This window comes from Dendropsophus ebraccatus, chromosome 8, assembly GCF_027789765.1.
Source record: "Dendropsophus ebraccatus isolate aDenEbr1 chromosome 8, aDenEbr1.pat, whole genome shotgun sequence".
In the NCBI taxonomy this organism is placed as follows: domain Eukaryota; kingdom Metazoa; phylum Chordata; class Amphibia; order Anura; family Hylidae; genus Dendropsophus; species Dendropsophus ebraccatus.
In genome coordinates, this window is record NC_091461.1 from 65,921,190 (window position 1) to 65,942,785 (window position 21,596).

Below are 21,596 nucleotides of genomic sequence, written 5' to 3' on the forward strand. Positions count from 1 at the left end.
GCCACCAGGCCACAGAGACGACCGCCCCCCCCCCCCCCCCCCCGATGCAGCCCCCGGATACTTACCCTTTCCGACGAACCTGGAAGCTGTGCGCGCGCACCTCTGAGATAAGTCTGGTGCCCATAGAGAATGACTGCTCCATTCATTCTCTATAGGCGTCTGACTCACCTCAGCGGCGCACGTGCATGGCTTCGGGCGCTGATATCTTCGTCCTGGGACCAGCTCCAGGAACTGGACTTGTCGGAAAGGGTAAGTTTCCAGGGGCTGCACCGGGTGGGGGGGGGTTTGGGGTGTGTGACAGGATTCCTTTAATATTTAAAGGGGTTGGCCACTTTATAGTTAAACAGCTCATTGTACAGTATTAGTAGCTGTACTCACTGTATATACTGACAGCAGTCTCCTGTATACCTCATACAGCTAAAATCAGCTAAAATCAGACTCCCCTCCTCCAGGCTGTACTGCCCTGCTCTGTGGTGTTTTGGTCCATAAGACTGCCGACATGGAGAAGCATGTGACCATGCCTCGACCCCCGTGTCCATCACTGAGCCTGTATGGGTCTATAGAAGACACAGGGGGCAGGGTATGGTCACATGCTCCTCCATGTCGGCCATTTAATGGACAGAAACAAAACAGAGCAGGGCAGCCCAGCCTGGTGCAGGGGAGTCTGATTTTCGGTCTATGAGGTACACAGGAAGCTGCTGTCAGTATATATATACTAATACTTTGTACTGATCTATTTTACTATAAAGTGGCCAACCTCTTTAAGGCTTGTGGAAAGCTCAGCGCCTTTGTCAGGATAAGACAATGATTTAGGGTGCGTTCACACGTACAGGATCCGCAGCAGATTTGATGCTGTGTTCAGTTATTTAGATCAAATCTGGTGCGGATCCGCACCATCAAATCCGATGTGATAGGGTATGTGTGAACCTACCCTTAAGAAACCTTAAATCATTTCTCATCAGGTCTCCCCAGAAAATTACCTCTGTGTATGCAGACAGTTTTAGTTAAAACAAAATACATAACCTACCCAATGTTTATGTAGTCCCCAACTTTAAAGCCTTAAAACAGAAGCAAAAGAAACACGGACATATATTCTTGATTTCTCAGTAGTTTAACACACAGGTTCAGGAACATCATCAGTGCTGATATCCACAATATATGGCCATCTTTTCCCGAGAACCTATGTATTCTTGTCAGAAGCTTGGTTATAAGTTTACTTAAACCATCGGGCAATCATTATGCTATACTTTTTGTATACAAAATTATACATGTAGGATTGCATTATTCTAGTTTTCTACAGTCATTTGTTTTACTCAGCTCTTCCATCTATGCATACAAAGATAAACTGAAATGCAAAGTCAGTGAATGGAGCGGTAATGGAAATAATGCAGATTTATATTGGGCAGCCAGCTCTACACAACAGCTACTAATGTAAAGCCTACTTTATGGACCAATTCATTGTGGACAACAAAATTCACTATTTAGAGGAGAAGATCATTTCCAGGGGAGGAGCATTTATCTGAAATCATGCTGAGGGGAGATAGATTTATTTTTTTCAACCATGTGGTCATGTGTTACAATCTTTAAAAACAATTACATTTTACATTGAAGTGATGCTTCATATCAGATTCACCACATTTATTGAGACGCTCTAAGTATAAATACAGCAATTAAATCCATTCACGTCAATCTTTTCCAGTACAATAAATCTGATATTATTTCAATTCTGCGGATTCCACAAGCTCCTCCCAGAGTTAAAAATGCTTCCTATATTAGCAGTAGAAGTTGCAATGGATGTCCCTTAGTGACCTGTATAGTCTTCAATATAAATGGTTTTATAGACAGATGAATGTATTATTGTCTGAAAATATTTATTGGCTCTCTTAAGACCATTTTCTGAAGTAATTCTAATTTAAGTGTTTGTTTTCTTTTTTTTTTTTTTCATTTTAGGGAAAGGCAGGAAAAGTTGTGAAGAAAGGGAATCATTTAAAATAGAAGACAAGGGCGGACCAATCAGAAAAGAAAGCACATCTGTTATTTGGTGTCCTGGTTGTAGTAGCATAGTAAAAAGACCAAGGTGGTTAGCATAATATCTCCAATGTCAATGCAGGTGAGAACCATCATGCCTTCTTAGCTCTAACTTAGAAGCTGTCGGATCTCCTTGTGCATGTGACAAAGGAAATCTACATAGGAAGCACCTCCATTTAGGTTCTTGTCTTCTACCAACAGGTGTTTGAAAAACATCTCGAGCTTGTCATCTTGCTTGACGACCAGCAACTAAGAGATTAAATTGAGAAAACATATGTAAGTTTCATACATATAAGTTTCCCTGCTTATTATTTTGTTTCATCTGTATATCATAAAACATATGAGTAAACTGAATGCAATTACTGTGCAGAATGAGGGGGGAAGGTTTAACCCATCCCCACATATGGATGCCTATCACAGCCTAATTGTGGTCACATAATCGTAACAGTTGTATAGTTAGGGAGACAGCACTCTGTAATAGTGGTGCTCGTGGCAGGGAAGTGTCCCAGAAATAGCGATAGGAAGAATCCCAGCACTCACCAAGTTGAGTTATGTTTGTTTATTCAGTGCTACAGGAGGACGCGTTTCAGCATATAGCCTTCATCAGCTGATGAAGGCTATACGCCGAGACACATCCTCATGTACCTCATGAGGTTGTGCACTGAATAAACAAGCAAAACTCAATTTGGTGAGTGCCGGGATTCTTCTAATCGACATTAGAAAAAAAATGTATAGTATGGTACCGGGTTAGCCAGAAAAATCCATATTGTGGTATATACTTGTAATCAAAGTATTTTAGGAGTGATAGCTTTATTGGCCAACAAAAAATTGTTAGAGCTGTGAGCTTTCGGGATTCACAAGATCCCTTTGTGAACTTGTCTGACGAAGGGATCTTGTGAAGCCCAAAAGCTCACAGCTCTAACAATCTTTTGTTGGCCAATAAAAGTATCTCTCCTAAAATACTTTGATTATAAGTATTTACCACGATATCGACATAATTGTAACAGGACTTAATTGTGTGTCCCTGTAATGTTTCAAGCAATAAAGATAAGATAAAATAAATATGCTTAAAAGGTACATTAACACACACCATATGTGCTGTGGATCTGCTGTGGTCTTTTTGCAGTATAACAAATCAATATTTTTAAAATCAGATTTTAATGAAGTTAATCAGAATTTTTTTTCCCTCATACAGTGGCAATAAAAACAAGTTCATTGTGCATTAAATAAACACTCATAAGGGTTTTGTCCACAGGGAAATAAAAACAAACAAACAATTGTCTTACCTTCATGTATCGCGGTCTCTGTGCTCTGAACATGGTGATAATGGCATGCATTTTATTTGAGACTGGATTATCCAGGACTGGTAAAGCACTCTATGGACAGAAAATTCACAGGTAACTGTATGTCAAAGATACATAAAACTATACTTCAAACCTACACAACAAAATAGCAAGCTGCTTATTCCTTGACCATTTTTTAGGCCAGCTTCATATAAGCATAGGCAGGGCTTGGTGGAGGCGACATGGCCTCTGCCAGACTTTGACAAAAGTGCGGCTACAATTATATTCCAGCTATTAACTGGAATAGTTTTGTAAGTCTGGTGCATGGACAGTGCAAAAGATGCTCCAAATGAAGAGGCTTTTGCCTCTTAATACATCTGGCGCATCTTAAACCAGAGGACTTTTACTTAAGACTGGTGTATGAGATGTTGATCTTAATTTCCCCCATAGTGTTAACTATACCAGTACATAAACACATAAAAACCTTTACACCTATTTAGAGGGCAGTAGGGTATACAGTCCAAAGTCTTATGTGATTAAGCATAATTGTACTAATAATGACAAGCATATGCTAAACTGTTTGGTGTCTGAGAATCTCTCTAAGCACATCTGTATATGCTGCATTTAGAAAGATCCCACTATAAGCCAGAAGAGCAAGTTTCTGCAGTCAGTGGTTCCTGCTGTACAGACCCAACATAATCATGTATTACATAGACAAACATTAATCTGAATGGCCTGCTCGCAACTATGTGTGATATCGATCTCCTTCAACTTACCAGATTGCAGTCTATTTGACTAAAAGAGGAAACGCCAAAAAGGTTCTGGATAAGGGCCTGCTGCACATTTGCACCAACCCAGATAAATAAATTTAGGCCATTTTCGAGTATATATATGTCACCCTTAGAGAGTCGTTCTTCTGAGGTACGAATAGCCACGGGCAGAGAATCGCTGGCAGGATCTACTTTGGACTGCAAGAAGACGACATTATAGTTATGGGTTGTTCACTTTGGTAAAACCATGCTTAAAACTAAAAAAAAAAAAAAAACATGCAGTTCTACCTAAATAGCATTTCCCTAACACAAAAAAAGATGCATAGCATAAAAAGTAGTGATGGCACTGCTTTGTGCAGTCCTGTATTAAAAATTCAAGGGCTATAAGCAATGATGTGATGCAGATAACATACTTTGGTGGCAAACTGGCTGCTACAGTAACTCCATTAGGGACAATTCTATATTGAATTTGCATACAAGAAAAAACACTCACAAAAGGCAAAAGTCTTGGGTAGAAAAAGACATTGGTATCTGCAACATCCATGGAAGAAACAAACTGGCGGATATAGGCCCGGTCATCAATAGTCACTTCAGGACCAGGCTGCAACACATCACTTTTAAGTATACAGTTCAGGTAGACAGGAAGCAGCTTCATGCATTCTGGGAGGATCAGCTGGAACAATAGAAAGGGTTTATGAGCTCAGTGTTATTTATTTATACCTTACAAGACAGGAATTAAAAGAAAAAAGCCAACGCCACCACACATAAGTGTCTTCATAAGCTCTAGATACCTGTCCAGCAGATGAAGGGCTAGCACAATTCTTGCGATAACAGGCCAGGATCTGTGCACACTGACTAATAAGGGAATCTCTAACAGTCTTTGTTGGGTTATTTAGAACTCCTCTGTATGCTGTAAACACAGAGATATATAGACATTATAAGATAACAAATGGCATAAAGTCAATACATAGCAAAGTTGTTTGCCCTGTACAATTAGCTAAATTTCACAAATCATCCCATATTTTCACTTCAACACATTTCGGCAAAAAAATTCTGTCCGAAGAGGACAAAATGTGCTACGGACTGATTTATGCTGTACATCTTAAAGGTGCTCTGATTTATCGGGATCTAGGGGCAACCAGCACTGGTGTCTACAATAAACCCATGCTCATGTTTGAGAAATCAGCCTGAGATGATGTGTGTTCTGTGTAAGGATATATATTCCAGCTGAAAGCAGCCAACAAAAAGATTGCTAAGGAAATTCTTAAAGGGTACCTTGCACACTGGCAAAGTTCTGTGCAGAAGCTGTATTTTAATAATAGGGCTGGCGCACAGCATTGGCCACAGTGGGACATACCCACTATAAGACAATTTTACTGTGTCAACTGCAACTGTATGCAGAGAAGTAGCCACCGGTATAGTGCGTTCTTTTGGGTTTCCCCTCCACAGATATTTATGGCCTATCCACAGGCTATAAATGTCCAATAAGCAATCCACCACTCATCAGCACTTAAATGGTCTGCTTCATTTGGGTGAAATGTGGGTCAGGAGATCCCCATTCCTGCAATCTCATAACAGATGTGACACCCAATTATTGCATGGTCTGTGGTAAGAAAATCTACTTAAGTGTACATCCAACTTTACACATTTCCACAGGTTACATTTACATACAAATAGGAACGCCAGTAAAATTTTAGGTAAGTTTCTGATGACAGATTCTCCACCACTAACTAACTGCAACCAGAAAAATTTATAATTTGCTTAGTGCCCTGAAAATGCTTCTGTGGTCCACTTCAGCAGTAGGTTGCTGACTCTTCCTGCGCCAGCAAGGTTCCGTATACTTTGTGTTTAGGCTAGGGATTGAGAGTCTTCGCCTGGTATATAGGATGTCACTGGAGCAGGATGAGTAGGTAACATCACAGGTCATGCGATGAGCCAATGAAGGAGGAAAATAGGTGACATTTATATATTTTCAGTTTTGATTGGGAAACTACCATGTCTCTCAAATTTACCAAATAATAATAAAAAAAAAACAACTAATGACCCAATAGAAGGAGTGCTCAGTCAAGTATTTAAGTTCTTAAAATGTAAACAGATATAGCATGTATCAAGACACTGGGGAGATTACACATCATACTAAGTCATACTGAACCTCCTCCACGCCAGGTTAATATATGCAGACACAACATGTAACTGAACTAAGGACTTAAAAAAGTGAGCTAAATATTACAATAGACAGGTCTCTAGACAATAGGATGTGCCAATAATAACTCCAAATAGAATGTTAAAATGATAATGCTTTATTCCATAACAAGATTAGAATTGTGCTGGGACCTTACTATACTTATGAGGTGAGCTGACTACCCTTGCCTCTAGACAATAGCTGCATAAACCACCAACTCTAAATGATGATAAAGCAGCGATATTAGCTTACAGTGCATGTGAAACACAGGAAGAGACTTACCAAACTTGGCAAAGTAATTGATAAGTGTGTCCGTCTCACAGTTTCGATATAAATCTGCCAACTGTGTGCAGCAATTCAAAGCCATATTGTGGACACGAAGTCTGCGCTGACCTCCAATGCTGGTGTACAGTACAGCACACTATAAAACAAAGAAAGCAGGTACTGTAAATTCAATCACCTATTTTTTTTTATTCATTTCCTGATAAGCCTCCTAGATACTTGCATTTCTCAAGAAAAACAACATATAATTGCAGAGAATTTTTACTCTTTGTTGAATTATTTCATCAGTAAATTGTCAACTGGGCAATTCTATTCTTTTTTGTCGAACGGGTGTGGCCTTACAGTAAGGGTCCATTTACACAGAAAGATTATCTGCCAGATTATCTGCCAACGATTTGAAGCCAAAGCCCGGAATGGATTTGAAAAGAGGAAAAATCTCAGGTTTTCCTTTATGACCTGATCTTTGTTTATAGTCCATTCCTGGCTTTGGCTTCAAATCTTTGGCAGATAATCTTTCTGTGTAAATGGACCCTAAGATAAGGTCATCACTAATTGGACAGTATTTGTGTAGGGGGGACACAACAAAACTGGCAACACCTAGTTGTCAATGTATGCATTTACTCCCAGGTGGAAAGAATAAATCAGTATGTGAGGAGAGCTGTTTAAGGGAACACACTGAGGAAAACAGGCGGAGGACTTGCAGCCGATTTCGCCACTTGTCCCTGCGCTCCTGCTTCAATCTCTGTCTGTGCCACAGACTCCATTCTTTGGTGATATAGCCTATATAAGAACACCACCAATTCTCCAAATTCAGTATGAGGTTACCTTGTAACATATATAACCTAAAAAATCCTCAAAATATCAAAACCAACCACAAATTATTGGAAAAATTCATAATCTTTATTGCAACAATTAATCCCCATAAAAAACATATACAAACACAATACACTACATTGGACACTTTAAAAAAAACTCAATGAGGGCCGGACATTATCATGGACCGTGTTCACACCTGCAGAATATGTAACTGCAGAACAATTGATTAGTAAGTCTGTTCTTTATATATAGCACATAATTGAACATATGCCCACTAATATGACCAATATATCAATCCTATGCAGTGTTATGAGACTATTGCACTACACCCTAATGGCCAAAAGATGTCATTATAATACATATAAGTAAGAAGTTGATCACAAAAAATATAAATAGCAGCAATGTAAGTAAACAGAGCAGTAACCACTATTAGCAGCAAATCGATCTCATAATATCAATCCCCTAACAAATGCACTAGTCCATCTAAGCCTGATAGCAGCATATAAATCATTCCATGGCCATAAGTCCAGTGTATACCATCACCCACACTTACACAGTCTCAGACCCAGTGGCCATGGATGCTGGCACCTCCTCTCCACACCCCAACGCGTTTCGCTTGTTGGTCATATTAGTGGGCATATGTACAATTATGTGTTATATATAAAGAACAGACTTACTAATCAATTGTTCTGCAGTTACATACTCTGCAGGTGTGAACGCAGTCCATGATAACGTCCGACCCTCATTGAGTGTCCAATGTAGTGTATTGTGTGTATATGTTTTTTATGGGGAATTAATTGTTGCAATAAAGATTATGAATTTTTCAAATAATTTGTGGTTGGTTTTGATCTTTTGATGTTTTTTTTTTTAAGGTTATATCCATTCTATGGGGAGGCAGATTCCGCCGCCCCTCAAAGACTGAACAGGTGTTTTCCTCAGTGTGCACATACCCTACGGCAGAGAAAGAGAAATCACAATAATATGTCACATAAAGCCCATGCATTACGGAATACATTACACAGTCAGTTCTAGTGACACGTGGGGGTTACGCTTGTCATACCTGGAGAAGGGCACCAATATCTTCATTTAGTTTATCATCATGCTTGAATTCAACAGTAATGGTTTTATCACAATCCAGTCCCGCTAATTCAACATCTGTAGTGTTGCTCATGTAAAAAGCCCCAAAAAAGTCAGTTGCCCGGACACCTGGAACAGAAGTGGCATTTTACTGCACACAATATATCTTCTAAATATTAAGCTTCAAAGCAATTTATTATTATTTTTAATCAATGCACTCCAAGAGCCCTAATATTTTAAAAACATTCAGTTTGTCCCTTTTACTGTATGGTCAATGCTGTGGAAAAAAAATATGATTTTATTCTGTGTGTCATTATTACTACTACTTGCAACCAAATAACACTATTAATGTAAATTATTTTTTTTTTTTACCACTGACAGAGCTTTAAGGGGGCTTTTTGTGAGATGACATTTAGTTTTTAGTGTACCAATATGGGATACATTAGATCTACTTATGGTGCGTTTACACATACAGATTTATCTGACAGATCTTTGAAGCCAAAGTCAAAAACAGACTATAAACAGGGATCAGGTAATAAAGGAAAGACTGGGATCTATCCTCTATTCAAATCCATTCCTGGCTTTGGCTTCCAAAATCTGTCAGATAAATCTCTCTGTGTAAACGCACCCTAAGTAAAAGGTGTTATCCAGGTTGATTATTTATCCTCTTGGTAAGCCATCAATTCTAAATTAGTGGTCAAAATCTTAACACAAGCCACAGCGCTGGTGCAAAAAGACTGCTCCACGTTTGCGCTGGCTGTAGGCTGATACCAAGTTGCAAGCAAGGTACTCTTTGTAGCACTAGTACATGGTACTATTGCAGTCAATTTAATACTGCTTCCATTTTTATAGTGTTTTTATATTTGCAGCTATACTACTTGTGTTTAGTGTATATATCTTGTTTCCACAGCTCATCCAAGGGTTTTAAAAACCCTGCACTTCTGAGCTAAGGAGGATCTTAGGAGGACACTAACCCAACAAGACTACACCAGGGTCCTCACAGCTTCCTCCACATCACACCATCCCCCCTCCCCCTAGACAGGGGGAGGCAGATTTCTACAACCTCCATCAGACCTAGACATTGTCTGACTATGTATCATAGTCCAGGGATAAGATTGCATGTGTGTATGTATGCTGGGTAGCAGGGGTTTATGTGTTGTATTACTAGGTGCTGGGTGACATGTGTATGTTTTATTAGTGACCTGTAAGCTATGGTATATCTATTATATTTGCATTGTATTGTGCAGTGTAGATTATAATCCTCACTGCGATTTGTAGAATATTTTAGTTTTTTTGGTAAAGTTCTGTTTCTACATAGTGAGGTTTTATTTACATAAAGTAATATGAGCAAAGAAGGGAAGGATATAAAGAGGGACAAACATATACAGAATGATATTACTATTCCCTCAAAACCCTTTAACACATACACACACATTTATTACTATTGTTTTGAGAGATCATGCTTCTATAATACTTTGCAGTAATTCTGTATTGCAGTGCGTTTGTGCTCGCCAGTATGAAATGAGGATAGCCTATTAGATTGTGTCTAATTTCTCAGACAGTTCATAATAGGTATACAAACATGGCAAACCATGTAGCTTTCTTTAGACACCCAACAGCTGGGGAAACTCACAGGGACATTGTGATTGTATGTTAGACATCTACCATTGTTTGATCATTTAGATGCAATCGCTTTTCATCAAAGCATCTGAGGGGTAAAATAACCAGGACTGGTCTTCTCTAATGCAGACTGTTGATAAAGGTTAAAGAGGATGTACCGCCCGGTACATCCTCTTTAACCTGAACCCACGGATCGATCGGCGCCGTCACGGACCGCCGTTTTCGGACCGCCTCCCGGTTCCTGTGCACGGCGCCGTTCGATCCAGCGGTACCGGCCGGTGCTGAAGCACTGGAGGTCGGCCGGCCTGCCCCCAGTGGGAGGGAATTCCCTCCCCTGTATGACGCGGCTCGCTTAGAATGAATGGGCCGCGTCATACAGGGGAGGGAATTCCCTCCCACTGGGGGCGGGCCAGCCAACCTCCAGTGCTTCAGCACCGGCTGGTACTGTTGGATCGAACAGCGCCGTGAACGGGAACCGGGAGGCGGTCTGAAAAACGGACCGCGGCACCGGCTTCCCCATTCCGGCGCCGATCGATCCGTGGGTTCAGGTTAAAGAGGATGTACCGGGTGGTACATCCTCTTTAAACTACCTATATAGGTATGTTCTGCACCAAAAGTAAAACCTAAAAACTCCCTTTCACCCTCTCTAGGTCATAGCAGTTGCTCAAATGGAATTATCTGGCATGGGAGGCCCACTGTTGAGAAAAATTCAATGCTTCAATATGGTGGCACAGCACAGGAACTAAACTCTTGTCACCAGCTTCTCCCATAGATTATAGCGAGTCCCAGCAGCTTAGTGAACAATCCCTTTATTAATAGAAAACACTCACCAGTGCTAGTTCTGACCCTCATAACTGCATCAAAGCCAATATCTTTCTGGACATCTCTGCGCAGGTCATTCAAAAACCTCTCCTTATCAGTTTCCATCTATCAGGGGAAAAGTGAGAAGTAAAGAAACAAGCATGTAATTGTACACATGGACTTGTTCTGCCTAATTGCTCCAATACATGTGCACAGTGAATATCTTCTTGTAGAAGAAACAACCATCGATACAACAAAAAATGCTTACCTGAAAGAAGGTGTATTTGTAAATGGAGCCACCAGTCTGGTATGGAACAACACTAAGTGTGGCCACATCTAGGTACTGGTTTGGAAAGAGGAAAAGATCCACACAGCAGCCCTGAGCTACACAATCCTTGGCCAGGTTATTATAGAAAGTTGTTTGAGGTTGGAATAGGGTCTGTGATAAAATAAAAAGAATTGACCATATTTTTTTTTTAACCAAGCAATAAAATTCTTCATTAGAAATTGTATTGGGATTTATTCACGCATATTTGTGCTAAGGGGGGTTTAACTGCAATTTTTCTTATTCACGTCATATCAATGAAAACAAACAAACCACAACAGAACCATGACAAGCAGAGTATACCCTTACAGCTTGTGTTGAGGCTATTCTCACAGAATAATCAGCACTATTTTTGCAAGAACTGCGCAATTCTGTGGAATTGCTGAAAAACTGGCAACATTTTATTGGGCAATTTTCTGCAAAGTAACACTAAAGTGTTTGCAGCAGATCTGCAGCATATTTAACCCTTTCCCACACGAGGACGTAACTGTACGTCCTGGAGCGGGTGCGGGCGTTCAGAGCCGGGCCGCGTGGCGACCCCGCTCTGAACCGCGGCGGTCCCGGGTGCCGCTTGTAGCCCGGGACCACCGGTATTAGCGGGCACGGTCCGATCGCCGTGCCCGCTAATACAGTAATCAGATGCAGCTGTCAAACATGACAGCTGCATCAGATTACCGGATAGAGCAATTCCCTGGTGTCTAGTGGAGGAGATCGCTCCTCTGGGACGTTATCCTGGAGGAGCGATCTCTGTAACTGAAACCGGCCGGGGACCGCTCCAGGATGGCGCCGTCCCCGGCTCGGCACTCGTTTGTTATCGGCTGCAGCAGCCGAAAGCAAACGAGTCCCGATCTCATTGATCTTTGCTGTATAACTGCTGTATACAGCAAAGATCTCAATGAGAGATCAAAGTGTATATACTAGAAGTCCCCCAGGGGGGCTTCTAGTATATGTAAAAAAAAAAAAAAAAAAAGTATTGTTATAAGTAAAAAGCCCCCTCCCCTAATAAAAGTCTGAATCACCCCCCTTTTCCCAGGTTATAAATTAAAGTAAATAAATAAACATGTTTGCTATCGTCGCGTCCGTAATCGCCCAAACTATTAATCACATTCCTTATCTCGTACGGTAAACAGCGTCAGCGCAAAAAAATCCCAAAGTGCAAAATTGCACATTTTTGGTCGCATCAAATCCAGAAAAAATGTAAGAAAAAGCGATCAAAAAGTTGTATATGAGCAATCAAGGTACCGATAGAAAGTAAACATCATGGCGCAAAAAATGACACCTCATACAGCCCCATAGACCAAAGGATAAAAGCGATATAAGCCTGGGAATGGAGCGATTTTAAGGAACGTATATTTGTTAACAATGGTTTGAATTTTTTACAGGCCATCAGATACAATATAAGTTATACATGTTATATATCGTTTTAATCGCAACGACTTGAGGAACATGCATAACAAGTCAGTCTTACCCCAGGGCAAATGGCGTAAAAACACATTCCCCCCAAATTTTTTTTTTTAATTTCACCACACTTTGAATTTTTTTTCTGGTTTCGTAGTATACTTTATGCAAAAATTCAGCCTGTCATTGCAAAGTACAATTAGTGACGCAAAAAATAAGGGCTCATGTGGGTCTGTAGGTGTAAAAATGCAAGTGCTATGGCCTTTTAAGCACAAGGAGGAAAAAACGAAAACACAAAAACAAAAATTAGCCTGGTCCCGAAGGGGTTAATGGCACAGATTTTAAGCTGCAGATTTGCTTTCAATCTGCAACTTCAAATCTGTGTCATCTGCTGCAGATCCTGTACGTGTGAACGTACCCTAACAGAGAAGGCTGCTCTGTCTTGTTGGGTAAAATCTGCATAATGGCTGCATGGTGGCCTTGTCTACAGCTCCTCTTTTAAACAATCTTCTAATGGGCAGGGGACAGATTTCCCCATGAACAAGAGCAGTCTGCACTATATGTGAAGACATGGAGGTGAAAATGGAACAAATTCCTTTGTAATAAATTTTATAAAAAAATTTATTCAGAAATATCCATAGCCTTTAAATGTTTAATATATATTATTTGTAAAGTTAAAGAAATTACAAAAGAAAAACACATGCCACATGGAGTATAGATTTGCCTCATAAACTCATAGGGCATGTTCACACAGTGAATTGAACACTGAATCATTAGCAAAAAGCCAAGCCATACTTGAGGATTTTGGCTGTGTATTGTCCCTCTGTAGGTCTTATAATCTGCAACGGTTTTCAATACTAATGAAGCACTATTCAATCCTGGCTACCTGGTGTTTAAATGTGAAAACTTTGTCAAAAAGTGACCCTTTAAAAATCGGTAGTGACATATTTTTTTCTTTACGCCATATTAACTATGGCATGGCTTCCCATGCATTGTATGTGGGTAGAATTCACACTAAAATCAGTGTCATAAACTATTGTGTGAACGTGCACATAATCATAAATTATTTTACTCCAGCCAAAAGCTACACAAAAAAAAAAAAAAATCAAAAACATTGATGTTAGACTAAAGGGATTTTATTGTATATTAGATTGGACTGGGGTGAACAGATGTTATAGATACCTTTTCTTTATCTGTGTTGAGCAGCTTTTTATCATCTCTGTTCTTCAGCTTCCCTGGTGCTTCAGCAATAGGAAGAGTTGTATGAAAAATAAAAAGTTTCCCTGCGCAGTCCGCTGCCTAGAAAGAAAATACAAAAAGATAACTGCAGAGCTGCAGGACTCAACATCATTATAGAATTACCATCTTACAGCTGCTTACCTTCAGAGCTTCCAAACCAGCTTGAACAACAGGTGCAAAAACAGTCTCTGTTTCTCTTGTGTCTGCAAACAGCTCTGGAATCTGGTCTAATAAACTACAGAAAGATTTTATTTTTTTTGAATCATACAGTCTGTTGACAATCCCCCTTCACAGCTAGCCTACAACCAAATTTACACTACTTTCAGCAAAGGATTCATCCTGTGTGTCCATACCCCTACTATGCTACAAACACACAATATGGAAGCCATGTAATGTTCTCAACCCTTAAAGGGGTTGTCCAGTGAAATTTTTTTTTCTTTCAAATCAACTGGTTTCAGAAAGTTAAATAGATTTGTAATTTACTTCTATTTAAAAATCTCAAGTCTTTCCATACTTATAAGCTACTATATATCCTGCAGGAAGTGTTGTTTGTTTACATTCAGAAACAGTGCTCTCTACTGACATCTCTGGCGGAGTCAGGAACTGTCCAGTGCAGCAGCAAGTCCCCATAGAAAACCTCTCCTGCTCAGGACAGTTCCTGACTCCGCCAGAGATGTCAGTAGAGAGCACTGTTTCTGAATGTAAACAAACAACACTTCCTGCAGGATATATAGTAGCTTATAAGTATGGGAAGACTTGAGATTTTTAAATAGAAGTAAATTACAAATCTATTTAACTTTCTGATACCAGCTGATTTGAAAGAAAACATTTTTTCGCTGGACAACCCCTTTAAGCATTACATAGGAGGACATACATTTATGACATTTTCATTCAAATAAAAAGTTGCGATTACCTGGTAATGACAGTCCTCGATTCATTCACATTGACAAGGAATCCATCGAGCAACGGGACAAACATATCAGCCACATCAGAAACAACCATCATCTGTGGCTGTGCCAAGGAGCTTTTCACATTATAAAAGTGAAGAACCTTGTTGTAGGTCACAAACCCAACCCTTATCACAGATTCCTCCATGTTACCCTCCCTAGAAATCAGAAAAGACAGAATTTATTAATGGATCATGGCTTATGGAAGTAAAATTCAAACTGTAATAAACTTTCAAATACTAACCTTGGAAGATAATCAATGAGCTGCTTCAGTTCTTCACAGATCAGTGCAACCAGACCACTCTTCACGGCATTGTACGATACATCTATCATGAAGATGAAGGCTGGGGGGTTTGGAAATTTATTATTCTGTTCATGTTCACCCAAAAAAAAAAAAAAAAAAAAAAAAAAAAAAAAAAAAAAAAAAAAAAAGATATATTAATGAAACATATATAAACACGAAAAAAATAAGCAAAAAATACATTCTAACAGTCAGAGCTGAGTTAGTTAACAATGAAGTTTTAGATATTGATAAAACTAGAAGCCATATTAGACTGAACAATCTTGCCTGTAAACAGGCGCTGATCTTTGATTGATGCTCCTTCACAGAACCCTCACAATGCAGGATCAGTCATACAGGCGGGCAGCACAAAAGATCGCTGGAGTGACAAACGTCCCATGTAATAGTAGGCTAAGGGCCATGTGTGTCAACTTTGAATATTTTGATTATTTTTTTTTCCTTGGATGATCGATTAATCCAGAATATAACATGATCTCTAACCTGCCAGGTCTTAATGTAGGAGTAAAAGGATTTTATCCTCTATCAAGTAATGATTATCCCACCTTGCAGTAGTCCACAGTTGCTGTAAATTCATAGGATCCCATTGAGAGTTCAGGTCTATCATAACAATCTACTCTCTTCCCCGTATGATCCAAGTGCTGAAAGTAGTGAGGCGGCACTGGAAAAAGAGGGTTGAGGAAAACAGATAAACAATGTGTAATGGCAGACAGGTATAAATATATCAATGCATGAGCAGAAAACGTCTGTCTTCAGCGGCTCCTTGAAATAAATAAAGCAGCGTCACACATGCATAATTCGCAGGGCAATTCAGCAGGGATTTTGGGGTCCCTGTTCTTCAGGTTTAGGAGAGGGGAATTGCAGCAGTAGGTGATAAAATACCAGACATAAAAATGCCTATAGTAATTTACAATAAAATGAGAATGTCAGAAAAAATTGCCAGAAAGAATGAAAAAAATCTTCTCTTCAGCACCAAAAACCACAAAACTTGTGTCTGAGGTAATCCTTAGTGCTGGTTAACTTGAATCTAGGCAGAAAAAAAGTGTCTAAGCTGCAACATACTAAATATCCCACTGATTTACATCACATGGGGGACTGGTATGTTATCTCCCACAATGTTATTTTTTTGGGTAAAGGGCACAAAAATAGGCTCACAGACACATGTGATGGAGTTTGTCAACTTAAAGGGGTATTTCAACCGAAAAACTTGACCCCTATCCTAGGGCTGGGCGATATTGGCCTAAATCAATATCGCGGTTTATCGCATATGTAGCTGCGGTAACGATAATTGGACGATAACTATGACACGCCCCTTTGTAAGCCACACCCCTTTTACAAGCCACACCCACTCGGCCGTGCCAAACTGGGGATAGTTTGTTTCAATAAAGTTAAAAAAAGTACAGTAACTCAATGAGCAGCAACCCAAGCTAGGTACACACTACAGGACATGTATATACAGGTATACAGCTATGTGCACACTACAGGACGTGTATATACAGGTATACAGCTATGTGCACACTACAGGACATGTATATACAGGTATATAGCTATGTACTATAGGTATCCAAAGTATATATGATGGGTATATAGTATATACAGGTGACAGTACAGGGACGTACATTATAGGGGGCTGTAGATGGCACTGCACTGACACGCTGTAAAGATATCGATCTATCGTTCGTGACAGACGCACATCCAAGGCTGAAGTAGAGGGTGCTGAACACAGAAAGGCCTTTGGCAGGGGATCCCAAAATACAAAGCAGCAAGAGTGCGCAGCACACCAGCATATAGTGAAGAGATAAGCATGCTTGAAAATGATTCTGGAGTGAATTGAAACGTCGTATCCTGCACCTTATTTGATGGAATGAACCACTCTTCACTACATGCTGGTGTGCTGCGGACTCTTGCTGCTTTATCTATATCTATCTATTCCCTATCTATCTATCTATCGATCTAGCTCTCTATCTAGCTCTCTATCTATCTATTCCCTATCTATCTCCTCTACGGGGAGGTGGGCAGGGGTGTACGGGGGGGCAGGCAGGGGTGTATGGGTACACAGGGGAGCGGGCAGAGGTGGATGGGTACACAGGGGGGCCGGCAGGGGTGGATGGGTACACAGGGGAGCAGGCAGGGGTGTATGGGTACACAGGTGGGCGGGTAGGGGTGGATGGGTACAAAGGGGGGCCGGCAGGGGTGGATGGGTACACAGGGGGGCCGGCAGGGGTGGATGGGTACACAGGGGGGCCGGCAGGGGTGGATGGGTACACAGGGGGGCCGGCAGGGGTGGATGGGTACACAGGGGGGCCGGCAGGGGTGGATGGGTACACAGGGGGGCCGGCAGGGGTGGATGGGTACACAGGGGGGCGGGCAGGGGTGGATGGGTACACAGGGGGGCCGGCAGGGGTGGATGGGTACACAGGGGGGCCGGCAGGGGTGGATGGGTACACAGGGGGGCCGGCAGGGGTGGATGGGTACACAGGGGGGCCGGCAGGGGTGGATGGGTACACAGGGGGGCCGGCAGGGGTGGATGGGTACACAGGGGGGCCGGCAGGGGTGGATGGGTACACAGGGGGGCCGGCAGGGGTGGATGGGTACACAGGGGGGCCGGCAGGGGTGGATGGGTACACAGGGGGGCCGGCAGGGGTGGATGGGTACACAGGGGGGCCGGCAGGGGTGGATGGGTACACAGGGGGGCCGGCAGGGGTGGATGGGTACACAGGGGGGCCGGCAGGGGTGGATGGGTACACAGGGGGGCCGGCAGGGGTGGATGGGTACACAGGGGGGCCGGCAGGGGTGGATGGGTACACAGGGGGGCCGGCAGGGGTGGATGGGTACACAGGGGGGCCGGCAGGGGTGGATGGGTACACAGGGGGGCCGGCAGGGGTGGATGGGTACACAGGGGGGCCGGCAGGGGTGGATGGGTACACAGGGGGGCCGGCAGGGGTGGATGGGTACACAGGGAGCTGCATGCATATGCTCCTCCACCTTGAGATCTGACCGGTGTCCCTGCACACACGACATTAATGTGCAGCGCTCGCCGGGAGGAGGGGGGGGACCGGCACCAGTCCTGTCCGAGCGCCCTTCTCCTCCGGCCGGTGAGCGCTGCACATGTTAATGTCCTGTGTGTGCAGGGACGCCGGACAGGACAGGATTGGCGGGACGGGGGGAGGGCTGTGCACTCAGGAACATTCTCCCCTGGACCCTGCTGCTCCTCCACTTCCCGCGCGCACACCGCGTCCCTGCACACACAGGACATTAACGTGCAGCGCTCGCCGGCCGGAGGAGAAGGGCGCTCGGACAGGATTGGTGCCGGTCCCCCAACTCCCCCTCCCGGCGAGCGCTGCACGTTAATGTCCTGTGTGTGCAGGGACGCCGGATGGGACAGGAGGAGGGCGGGCGCTCAGACTGGACGGGTGCGGGGGAGGGCTGTGCACTCGGGCATTCTCACCTGGGCCCTGCTGCTCCTCCACCTCCCGCTCTGATTCTGGCGTCCCTGCACATAACGTGCAGCGCTCACGCCGGGCCGCGACTGCGTGCAGAAGCTCTCTGGGAAATACAAAATTACCGCAGATACCGTCCTGGCTAAGTTGAGGTCGGTTAACCGACGCCAGTGACGGTATCGGTATTTTTGCGGTATACCGCCCAGCCCTACCCTATCCACAGAATAGGAGACAAGTAAGAAATCATACAGCACGTGACCCGCAGTTCCATTCATTCATAACCTCATTCAGCAAAGCACTTGGCTCTTTCCGGTGGCTCCATAGAGGATGATTAGAGCCGTGGGTAACATTGAAAAACGTCTATATTTGTGTTGAGTATTTTTCTATACGCGAATGCTCAAACAAACCCCATTAATGCCATTTTTTCAGGAGACCCTACAAGGGGAGAGTGTCTGGTGCCCCTGAAAACCACAGACAGTGATAAAAACACCACAGAAATGGAATAGGAACAACAGGGGGGGGGGGGGGGGGCATACATGGATGCATTTAAGACTCCAGGGCCTATGCATCAGCTGTACTAACTGTATACTGTACCATTATCAGGCTAAGTAGACCAGTGATGGCTAACCTTGACACTCCAGCTGATGCAAAACTACAATTCCCATCATGCCTGGACAACCAAAGATATGACTTTGGCTGCCCAGGTATCATAGGAATTGTAGTTTTGCAACAGCTGGAGTGTCAAGGATAACCATCACTGGAGTAGACCATCTATTACTGGTATACTATACTGTAAATCAGATGCTTTTTTTCTGGGTCACAAAGAAATATCATTTGGGGACTAATGCAAGTACTTCTACTGGGTACTCTAATAAAGTGTAGCACAGTATATAACTGCACATACTAACTATATACCATCACCAATATACTGTACCTCTATTGGTATCAGTATATCGTATACTATTGGTAAATTGTATGTAATATAGGTTTTTTTCTGGTGTCACACTGAGATTGCTAGTCCTGAAAAGGACTTTTGGGTGTTAGGTAGTTAACTAAGTTCTCTGCCTCTCAGCTAACATAAGGCAAGTGAATCAAGCAAAAAGGTGACCTAGGTCTATATACACCCAGGTCACCTGATGCAGCCGGCCAATCACTGCTAGACCAGCAGCCAACATGGCTGTGGTATAGCAGGATGTGCCAGCCCCTTCCCTGCATCTTTATTGGCTAATTTAAACCACCAAACATGCGGGGAGGAGACTTATTATTTTACATGAGCACCATGTAGTACTTCCTCATCTCTACAACCTTGTAAAAAAAACAAGCAATATAAGTAACTCACCTTCAGTGACACAGCTGCAAAAGCAACACTGGAATCTTCTCCCACCCTCAATGAACTGCATATAAGGGCACATATAGGCTTTACATCTGTTGCATCGAATGGGTCCAGTCTCACCATGATCAACTACACAAGGAGGGGACTATAGAAAGAAAAAATACACACACTAGATCATACTTTTCTAAATGGTTTCCAATTCGAAAGCAGCATATTAAAAGGATACCAGTCATTATAACTTTCAAAATGTAAAATATGGGATGCAAAATAAAGCAAGTCTGCAATTTACATTCATTTTTCTTAGTTATCATGCTTTAAAACAAAACTACAGTTACTTGTACCCAGGTCCAGTCTCCTAAAGGCAGCTCTTTAGTCTTGTGCTGGTTAAAAAAACAAAAAACAAGCGCAAGAAGTCCCGACCAGTACAGAGTGTCACAGCTCAATGCATCCATTAATCTGCGTTAATCACGGCCTTCTCTATGAGGTCTTCCTGTCAGGACTTCCTGCATTTTGTCGCTTTTTCCAACCAGACCAAAAAGCTACCTTTAGGAGATTGTACCTGGATTTCAAGCAAGTACAGCTATGTTTTTAAAGCATGGTAACAAAAAATATTGTAAATTGCAAGATTGCTTCTTATCACATTCGTTGTAGCATTAAATTGGACTGGGCCAATTTTCAGTTTTGCATTTTCATTTTTTACTTCTTGCTTTCTAAAAGGCTATAACTCTTATTTTTTTCATCTACTGAGCCATGTGAGGTCTTGTTTTTTTCAGGAACAGGTGTACTTTGTAATGGCGCCTTTCAATCTACCATAAAATTAATGACGGAACCCCCAAATTATCATTTATGGGGTGAAATTGGGATAAAAATGCAATTCTGCAAATTTTGTGGGGTTCCATGTTTACGTAATGCACTTTACGGTAAAACTGACATTTATCTGTATTCCATAGGTCAGTCTGAATACAGCAATATGCATTTTGTATAGCTTTTCTAATATTTTACTATTGTTATTAACAGTAAAACTTTTTTTTTTTTTTTTTGCAAATAGGTGTGTTTACAGTGGCCCTATTGTGACTCATAGCGCTTTTATGTTATCACCTACGGGGCTGTTTGGGGTGTCATTTTTTGCGCCATGTTTTTGTGTAGATTGGACATATTGATCACTTTTTATTAATTTTTTTTTTTTTAATTAACAATCCGTGCATTTTTTTTACCGTTTTTTGTTCACGCCATTCACCGTGAGGAAATATTGGTTTATTTTAATAGTTTGGACAATTACGCACATTACGGTATATAATGTGTTATTATTTATGTGTGTTTTATTTATAAAATGGGAAGGGGGGGGGGGGTGATTTAGACTTTTATTGGGGGAGGGGCTTTGCATCATTTTTAAAAACTCTTATTTTATCACACTTTTTTAGTCCTCCCAGGGGACTTTTACATGAATGCAGTGGATTGCATTCACTGATCACTGCTATGCAAAAACATAGCGGGGATCAGGGTTGTTGGCAATCTTCTGATAGAGCCTGCCTGTGGCAGACTATCAGAAGACTGAAACCTAACTGCAGGTAAGAGACCTCCAGCAGTCAGGCGATGCGATCGGGACTCCCGCAGACACGCTGCAGGGGGTCCGATTGTTAAGTGAAAGGAGCTGCTCTTGTCACTTAGAGGCCGCGATTGTGGCAGTCCGCCATTGAGGGTGAGGGCCTGGCTGCTGATAGCTCAGCTGCTAAGCTCGCTTCACAGCCCGGTACCCC

General features: G+C 42.1%; 1 protein-coding gene across 5 annotated transcripts in view; it reads right to left on the reverse strand.

Annotated features, from left to right (window-relative positions):
* Window positions 1-753: 753 nt before the first annotated feature.
* The window catches only part of SEC24C (SEC24 homolog C, COPII coat complex component), a 42,717-nt gene continuing 21,874 nt past the window's right edge, over window positions 754-21,596 (reverse strand). For all 5 annotated transcript variants that reach the window (XM_069980602.1, XM_069980604.1, XM_069980606.1 and 2 more), the window contains 15 exons: window positions 19,846-19,984; window positions 15,612-15,727; window positions 15,013-15,137; window positions 14,735-14,926; window positions 13,963-14,056; window positions 13,765-13,881; window positions 11,128-11,298; window positions 10,889-10,985; window positions 8,422-8,567; window positions 6,546-6,684; window positions 4,873-4,991; window positions 4,575-4,754; window positions 4,088-4,279; window positions 3,315-3,404; window positions 754-2,277 (listed from right to left, as the gene is read on the reverse strand). In XM_069980602.1, the coding sequence (XP_069836703.1) occupies window positions 2,137-2,277; window positions 3,315-3,404; window positions 4,088-4,279; window positions 4,575-4,754; window positions 4,873-4,991; window positions 6,546-6,684; window positions 8,422-8,567; window positions 10,889-10,985; window positions 11,128-11,298; window positions 13,765-13,881; window positions 13,963-14,056; window positions 14,735-14,926; window positions 15,013-15,137; window positions 15,612-15,727; window positions 19,846-19,984 (2,058 nt within the window). In that variant the 3' untranslated portion in view covers window positions 754-2,136. The remainder of the gene's footprint in view (window positions 2,278-3,314; window positions 3,405-4,087; window positions 4,280-4,574; window positions 4,755-4,872; window positions 4,992-6,545; window positions 6,685-8,421; window positions 8,568-10,888; window positions 10,986-11,127; window positions 11,299-13,764; window positions 13,882-13,962; window positions 14,057-14,734; window positions 14,927-15,012; window positions 15,138-15,611; window positions 15,728-19,845; window positions 19,985-21,596) is intronic.